The sequence below is a fragment of the Nerophis lumbriciformis genome, linkage group LG29 (assembly GCF_033978685.3).
Source record: "Nerophis lumbriciformis linkage group LG29, RoL_Nlum_v2.1, whole genome shotgun sequence".
NCBI lineage: Eukaryota > Metazoa > Chordata > Actinopteri > Syngnathiformes > Syngnathidae > Nerophis > Nerophis lumbriciformis.
In genome coordinates, this window is record NC_084576.2 from 24,977,501 (window position 1) to 24,986,529 (window position 9,029).

General features: G+C 42.8%; 1 protein-coding gene across 2 annotated transcripts in view; it reads left to right on the plus strand.

Moving 5' to 3' along the window:
• The window catches only part of LOC133572025 (plasma membrane calcium-transporting ATPase 1-like), a 55,476-nt gene extending 48,119 nt beyond the window's left edge, over positions 1-7,357 (plus strand). For both annotated transcript variants that reach the window (XM_061924642.1, XM_061924643.1), the window contains 4 exons: positions 2,068-2,279; positions 2,348-2,455; positions 2,531-2,719; positions 6,635-7,357. In XM_061924642.1, coding sequence (XP_061780626.1) covers positions 2,068-2,279; positions 2,348-2,455; positions 2,531-2,719; positions 6,635-7,000 — 875 coding nt within the window. In that variant the 3' untranslated portion in view covers positions 7,001-7,357. The remainder of the gene's footprint in view (positions 1-2,067; positions 2,280-2,347; positions 2,456-2,530; positions 2,720-6,634) is intronic.
• Positions 7,358-9,029: the final 1,672 nt, after the last annotated feature.

Below are 9,029 nucleotides of genomic sequence, written 5' to 3' on the forward strand. Positions count from 1 at the left end.
TTTATAACTTTATAAAAAGTTTCTCGTGCGCACGAGATACATGTCTAAAAAAAAAAAAATCTATAATTTTTTAAATATTTTTTTATGACTTTATAAAAAGTTTCTCGTGCGCATGAAATAGTTTCTTGTGCGAACGAGATACATGTCTAAAAAAAAAAATATATATATATATATATATTATTTAAAACTTTTTTTTTTATAACTTTATAAAAAGTTTCTCGTGCGCACGAGATACATGTCTAAAAAAAATAAATTATAAAAATAAATAAATCCCCCATGTCCCTTTAGGGGCTACGTAGATTTGCAAATCTTTTTCAACTTATATTCAATTGAATAGACTGCAAAGACAAGATATTTCATGTTCACACTGAGAAACTTTATTTTTTGGGGGGTAAATAATCATTAACTTAGAATTTAATGGCAGCAACACATTGCAAAAAAGTTGTCACAGGGGCATGTTCACCACTGTGTTACATGGCCTTTCCTTTTAACAACACTCAGTAAACGTTTGGGAACTGAGGAGACACATTTTTGAAGCTTTTCAGGTGGAATTCTTTCCCATTCTTGCTTGATGTACAGCTTAAGTTGTTCAACAGTCCGGTATTTTAGGCTTCATAATGCGCCACACATTTTCAATGGGAGACAGGTGTGGACTACAGGCAGGCCAGTCTAGTACCCGCACTCTTTTACTATGAAGCCATGCTGTTGTAACACGTGGCTTGGCATTGTCTTGCTGAAATAAGCAGGGGCGTCCATGATATTGTTGATTGGATGGCAACATATGTTGCTCCAAAACCTGTATGTACCTTTCAGCATTAATGCTGCCTTCACAGATGTGTAAGTTACCCATGCCTTGGGCACTAATACACCCCCATACCATCACAGATGCTGGCTTTTCAACTTTGCCCCTATAACAATCCGGATGGTTCTTTTCCTCTTTGGTCCGGAGGACACGACGTCCACAGTTTTCAAAAACAATTTGAAATGTGGACTCGTCAGACCACAGAACACTTTTCCACTTTGTATCAGTCCATCTTAGATGAGCTCAGGCCCAACAAAGCCGGCGGCGTTTCTAGGTGTTGTTGATAAATGGTTTTCGCCTTGCATAGGAGAGTTTTAACTTGCACTTACAGATGTAGTGACCAACTGTAGTTACTGACAGTGGGTTTCTGAAGTGTTCCTGAGCCCATGTGGTGATATCCTTTACACACTGATGTCGCTTGTTGATGCAGTACAGCCTGAGGGATCGAAGGTCACGGGCTTAGCTGCTTACGTGCAGTGATTTCACCAGATTCTCTGAACCCTTTGATGATATTACAGACCTTAGATGGTGAAATCCTTACATTCCTTGCAATAGCTGGTTGAGAAATGTTGTTCTTAAACACTTTGCTCACCCATTTGTTGACAAATTAGTAACCCTTGCCACATCCTTGTTTGTGAATGACTGAGCATTTCATGGAAGCTGCTTTTATACCCAATCAAAGTTAGCATGGTAATTTTAGCATGCTAACAAGCTAACGTTAGCATGTTATCAGTTAGCACGTGTCATATGACTGTAAGATGTAGGGATGTCAAATTTTAAGTATTTAATATTTATAATATTACAAACCAAAATCATAGCATTTTTATGAACTTTATATTCAATACATAGTTATAAAATATGTCCTATTTTATGGAATAATCATCAAATCTACTCAGTGGCCTAGTGGTTAGAGTGTCCGCCCTGTTCAAACCCCGGCCAGGTCATACCAAAGACTATACAAATGGGACCCATTACCTCCCTGCTTGGCACTCAGCATCAAGGGTTGGAATTGGGGGTTAAATCACCAAAATGATTCCCGGGCGTGGCCACCGCTGCTGCTCACTGCTCCCCTCATCTCCCAGGGGGTGATCAAGGGTGATGGGTCAAATGCAGAGAATAATTTCGCCACACCTAGTGTGTGTGTGTGACTTTAACTTTGATCTGTCATAGGTATATTACCCCACTGTTTGCTTGTATGAGCCTGCTCTGTATGAAGTATAAAGTGCGAGGAAGGTGACTATTTTGGGTGTTCTGCGTGGGGACAGGTGAGTCTCTGTTGGACATGGACAGCGGCAGAGACGCGCCGCTGCACGCCCCGCCCTCCGAGCACTACACCGTGGTCTTCAACACCTTCGTCCTCATGCAGCTCTTCAACGAGCTCAACGCCCGCAAGATCCACGGCGAGAGGAATGTCTTCCAGGGCGTCTTCAAGAACCCCATCTTCTGCTCCATCGTGCTGGGCACCTTCCTGATCCAGGTAGGGTAGGGTAGGGGGGGGCAGAGCCCGGGGTGCCAAAGGAGCGACGTGCGCTGGCGTCCTTGCAGGTGCTGATCGTGCAGTTCGGAGGCAAACCTTTCAGCTGCGTGAGTCTGAGCGTGGAACAGTGGCTCTGGTGCGTCCTGCTGGGCTTCGGCAGCCTCCTGTGGGGACAGGTGAGTCGGGCTCCGCCCCCTTCTACGTGCCTCCCGCCGACCTTCGCCCTCTCTCTCTCTCTCTCTCTCTCTCAGCTGGTGTCCAGCGTACCCACCAGCTGGCTGAGGTTCCTGAAGACGGCGGGGCACGGCACCAAGCAGGAGGAGATCCCCGAGGAGGAGCTGGAGGAGATGAAGGACCAGGATGAGATCGACCACGCCGAGATGGAGCTGAGGCGGGGACAGGTGCTGTGGTGCCGCGGCCTCCAGCGCATACAGACTCAGGTGCGCCTGTCCAATCCCTCCATGCCAGTACCAAGTTCTACAGTTTTGTGTGTGTTGATAAATATTACTTCTTTTTAGGGATGTCCGATAACGGCTTTTTTATCCGATATTGTCCAACTCTTAATTACCGATACCGATATCAACCGATATATACAGTCGTGGAATTAACACATTATTATGCCTAATTTGGACACCCAGGTATGGTGAAGATAAGGTCCTTTTTAAAAAAAAAAAAAATAAATAAAATAAGATAAATAAATTAAAAACATTTTCTTGAATAAAAAAGAAAGTAAAACAATATAAAAACAGTTACTTAGAAACTAGTAATTAATGAAAATGAGTAAAATTATCTGTTAAAGGTTAGTACTATTAGTGGACCAGCAGCACACACACAATCATTACAACATTACAACATCCCTACAAGCCTGCGAAACGGGCTTGTAGGGATGTCTTCTGAAGAGCAGGGAAACCCGCGAAACAGACTTGTCGGGATTAAATAGCCTCTACCGGGGTAGAGCGGACCATACGTTAGGTCAGGAAAAAACACAAAGGCTATTTCATCCCAACGAGCCTGTTTCGCCGGTTTCCCTGCTCTTCAGGGGAATTTTTAAATTATTTTAAATCCCCCGAAGCGCAGGGAAACCGGCGAAACAGTAATTTTATTATTTAAAATCCCCTGAAGAGCAGGGGGAAACCGGCGAAACAGTCTTGCCGGGATGAAATAGCCTCTGTGTTTTAAATGATAAATGGGTTATACTTGTATAGCGCTTTTCTACCTTCAAGGTACTCAAAGCGCTTTGACAGTATTTCCACATTCATCCATTCACACACACATTCACACACTGATGGCGGGAGTTGCCATGCAAGGCGCTAACCAGCAGCCATCAGGAGCAAGGGTTGAAGTGCCTTGCCCAAGGACACAACGGACGTGACTAGGATGGTAGAAGGTGGGGATTGAACCCCAGTAACCAGCAACACTCCGATTGCTGGCACAGCCACTCAACCAACTTCGCCACGCCGTCCCCCCCGACCTAACGTATAGTCCGCTCTACCCCGGTAGAGGCTATTTCATCCTGACAAGCCTGTTTCGCAGGTTTCCCCCTGCTCTTCAGGAGATTTTAAATAATAAAATTACTGTTTCACCGGTTTCCCTGCGCTTCAGGGGATTTAAAATAGTAAAAATCCCCTGAAGAGCAGGGAAACCCGCGAAACAGACTTGTCGGGATGAAATAGCCTCTACCGGGGTAGAGCGGACCATACATTAGGTCAGGAAAAACACAGAGGCTATTTCATCCCAACAAGCCTGTTTCGCCGGTTTCCCTGCTCTTCAGGGGAATTTTTAAATTATTTTAAATCCCCCGAAGCGCAGGGAAACCGGCGAAACAGTAATTGTATTATTTAAAATCCCCCGAAGAGCAGGGGGGAACCGGCGAAACAGGCTTGCCGGGATGAAATAGCCTCTGTGTTTTCCCCCCAGACCTAGCGTATAGTCCGCTCTACCCCGGTAGAGGCTATTTCATCCTGACAAGGCTGTTTCGCAGGTTTCCCCCTGCTCTTCAGGAGATTTTAAATAATAAAATTACTGTTTCGCCGGTTTCCCTGCGCTTCAGGGGATTTCAAATAGTAAAAATCCCCTGAAGAGCAGGGAAACCCGCGAAACAGGCTTGTGCTTATGGACTGTATCCCTTGCAGACTGTATTGATATATATTGATGTATAATGTAGGAACCAGAATATTAATAACAGAAAGAAACAACCATTTTGTGTGAATGAGTGTAAATGGGGGAGGGAGGTTTTTTGGGTTGGTGTACTAATTGTAAGTGTATCTTGTGTGTTTTATGTTGATTTAAAAAAAAACTAAAAACAACAACAAAAACGATACCGATAATAAAAAAACCGATACCGATATTTTCCGATATTACATTTTAAAGCATTTATCAGCCGATAATATCAGCATGCCGATATTATCGGACATCTCTAGTTGTTTTCCATGAGAAAATGCGTTTATGGTGTGTTTTTTTGGTTGCTGTGCCCCAAAAAGTGTTAATACTGTAAGTATTGTGCATATTACACACCAAATATATATATATATATATATATATATATATATATATGAATGTAGTCGAGGTTTCTGTGGTTTATCCGTTATACAGTGCTCAATACCGGAGGTAGAGCGGACTATACGTTTGGTCGGAGAAAAAACACCGAGACTATTTCATCCCTGTTTCGCAGGTTTTCCCCTGCTCTTCAGGGGATTTTAAATAATACAATTACTGTTTTTCTGGTTTCCCTGCGCTTCGGGGGGATTTAAAATAATAAAAAATTCCCCTGAAAAGCAGGGAAACACGCGAAACGGGCTTGTGAGGATGAAATAGCCTCTGTGTTTTTTCCTGACCTAGCGTATAGTCCGCTCTACCCCGGTAGAGGCGATTTCATCCTGACAAGCCTGTTTCACGGGTTTCCCTGCTCTTCAGGGGACACTCATACAAGCCCGTTTTGCAGGTTTCCCTGCTCTTCAGGGGATTTTAAATAATACCGGTTTCCCTGTGCTTCGGGGGATGTAAAATAATTTTAAAAAATCCCCTGAAGAGCAGGGAAACCTGCGAAACAGGCTTGTTGGGATGAAATAGCCTCTGTGTTTTTTCCTGACCTAATGTATGGTCCGCTCTACCCCAGTAGAGGCTATTTCATCCCGACAAGCCTGTTTCGCGGGTTTCCCTGCTCTTCAGGGGATTTTTATTATTTTAAATCCCCCGGAGCGCAGGAAAACCGGCGAAACAGTAATTTTATTATTTAAAATCTCCTGAGGAACAGGGGGAAACCTGCGAAACAGGAGTGTCGGGATGAAATAGCCTCTACCGGGGTAGAGCGGACTATACGGTAGGTCGGGGGGAAAACACAGAGGCTATTTCATCCCGGCAAGCCTGTTTCGCAGGTTCCCCCCTGCTCTTCAGGGGATTTTAAATAATAAAATTACTGTTTTGCTGGTTTCCCTGCGCTTCGGCGGATTTAAAATAACAAAACATTCCCCTGAAGAGCAGGGAAACCTGCGAAACAGGCTTGTTGGTATGAAATAGCCTCTGTGTTTTTTCCTGACCTAACGTATAGTCCGATCTACCCCGATAGAGGCTATTTCATCCCGACAAAGCCTGTTTCGCGGGTTTCCCTGCTCTTCAGGGAACATCCCTACAAACCAGTTTTGCAGGTTTCCGTGCTCTTCAGGGGATTTTTATTATTTTAAATCCCCCGAAGCGCAGGTAAACCGGCGAACCAGTAATTATATTGTTTAAAATCCCCTGAAGAGCAGGGGGAAAACCTGCGAAACAAGCTTGCCGGGATAAAATAGCCTCTGTGTTTTTTCCTGACCTAACATATAGTCCACTCTACCCCGTATTGAGCACTGTATAACGGATAAACCACAGTAACCTCGACTACATTTATATTTATATATATATCTATTTATATACAGTCGCGGTCAAAAGTGTACATACACTTGTAAAGAACATAATGTCATGGCTGTCTTGAGTTTCCATTAATTTCTACAACTCTTTTTTTTTTTGGGATAGAAAACATTCATGAAGTTTGGTTCTTTTATGAATGTATTATGGCTCTACTGAAAATGTGCTGGGTCAAAAGTATACATACAGCAACATACATCATCAATGTTGGTGATGTAGAAAAGTTACAATCGAATCAAATTATCTCCATGGCATGGCCTTTTGACTTCATGTGAGTAATTATGATTGACGACACCTGTTGAGCCCTGCTCTTCAGGGGATTTTAAGTGATAAAATCCCCTGAAGAGCAGTCAATGCCAGTGCTACTTCCTGTTCTATGGTCATCATCACCGTGTTCCTCCTCCTCCATACAACAAGTCAAAAAGCAAACCAGGTTTTGACCTCTGCCCATGTCCCAGATCCGCGTGGTGAACGCCTTCAGGGACAGCGTGTCCCCGTACGAGAACCTGGAGACCGCCGAGGCCCGCAGCTCCATCCACAACTTCATGACGCACCCCGAGTTCCGCATCGAGGACTCGGAGACTCAGATCCCGCTCATCGACGAGCTGGAGGGCGAGGACGACGCGCCCACCAAGCGCAACTCCATAGCGGTGGCGCCGGCGCCGCCCGTCCACGCCTCGTCGGGCCAGAACAACAGCGCGGCGGAGCACCCCCTGCAGCCGCTCAAGGATGGCCCCCGGGTGGCCGGTCTGATCTCCGCCAACTCTGCGGGCCTGCCGCCGTGTCCGGGGAGCCCCCTGCACAGCCTGGAGACGTCGCTGTAAAGGCCCCGCCCCCTTTCACGACCACTTCCTGCGGCATCCCGGGATGCGATGAAACATTTTAAAGGACACGCCCGGAAGCACTCGCAGCTTCCATCATGGCCGCCTCACGAAGACGCTCCCTGGTTACGTTAATAGGCGATCAATGAGCAATAATCAGGTGTACATTCGGTCAAACGTAGATGTCGATCGATCAATCGACCAGCTGTGACTTTTTGTTTGTAGACTCGTGCACGTTCATCTTTGAACTTTTGCTTGTAGGTCGTGTTTTCAAAATGACAAGTCAGAAAAAAGATAACCAGAACCTTCCAAGATTATTTTCATTTAGTCATTCATCATTATTGGCATTTATACATACAGTATATGTGTATACATATACATATATATATATATATTTTTTTTTTTTTTAAATTTTTTTTAAATATATATATATATATATATATATATATATATATTTATATATGTTTATATATATATATATATATATATATATATATATATATATATATATATATATATATATATATTTATATATGTTTATATATATATATATATATATATATATATAAGCATAATATACATAATCTATATGTATATTTATTATATATGTATATAAATATAATATATGTATATATACAGTTATATATATATTTTATTTTTATTTTTATATATATATATATATGATTTTAAAAAAAAATATGTATATAAATAGATATAAATATATATATATATATATATATTTTTTTTTTATATACAGTATATATATATATATATATATATATATACAAACCCCAAAACCAGTGAAGTTGTCACGTTGTGTAAATGGTAAATAAAAACAGAATACGATGATTTGCAAATCCTTTTCAACTTATATTCAATTGAATAGACTATAAAAACAAGATATTTAATGTTCCAACTGGAAAACTTTGTTAATTTTTTACAAATATTAGCTCATTTGGAATGTGATGCCTGCAACATGTTTTAAAAAAGCTGGCACAAGTGGCAAAAAAGACTGAGAAAGTTGAGCAATGCTCATCAAACACTTATTTGGAACATCCCGCAGGTGAGCAGGCTAATTGGGGACAGGTGGGTGCCATGATTGGGTATAAAAGCAGCTTCCATGAAATGCTCGGTCATTCACAAACAAGGATGGGGCGAGGGTCACCACTTTGTCAAATGCGTGAGCAAATTGTTTAAGAACAACATTTCTCGAACAGCTATTGCAAGGAATTTAGGGATTTCACCATCTACGGTCTGTAATATCATCAAAAGGTTCAGAGAATCTGGAGAAATCACTGCACGTAAGCGGCAAGGCCCGTGACGTTCTATTCCTCAGGCGGTACTGCATCAAAAAGTGACATCAGTGTGTAAAGGATATCACCACATGTGCTCTGGAACACTTCAGAAAACCACTGTCAGTAACTACAGTTGGTCGCTACAGTTAAAACTCTACTATGCAAAGCGAACGCCATTTATCAACAACACCCAGAAATGCAGCCGACTTCGCTGGGCCCGAGCTCATCTAAGATGGACTGATACAAAGTGTAAAAGTGTTCTGTGGTCTGACGAGTCCATATTTCAAATTGTTTTTGGAAACTGTGGACGTCGTGTCCTCCGGACCAAAGAGGAAAAGAACCATCCGGATTGTTATAGGCGCAAGGTTGAAAAGCCAGCATCTGTGATGGTATGGGGGTGTATTAGTGCCCAAGACATGGGTAACTTACACATCTGTGAAGGCGCCATTAATGCTGAAAGGTACATACAGGTTTCGGAGCAACATATGTTGCCATCCAAGCAACGTTGTCATGGACGCCCCTGCTTATTTCAGCAAGACAATGCCAAGCCAAGTGTTACAACAGTGTGGCTTCGTAGTAAAAGTAGTTGGCCTGCCTGTAGTCCAGACCTGTCTCCCATTGGAAATGTGTGGCGCATTATGAAGCCTAAAATACCACAACGGAGACCCCCGGACTGTTGAACAACTTAAGCTGTACATCAAGCAAGAATGGGAAAGAATACAGTTCCCAAGCGTTTA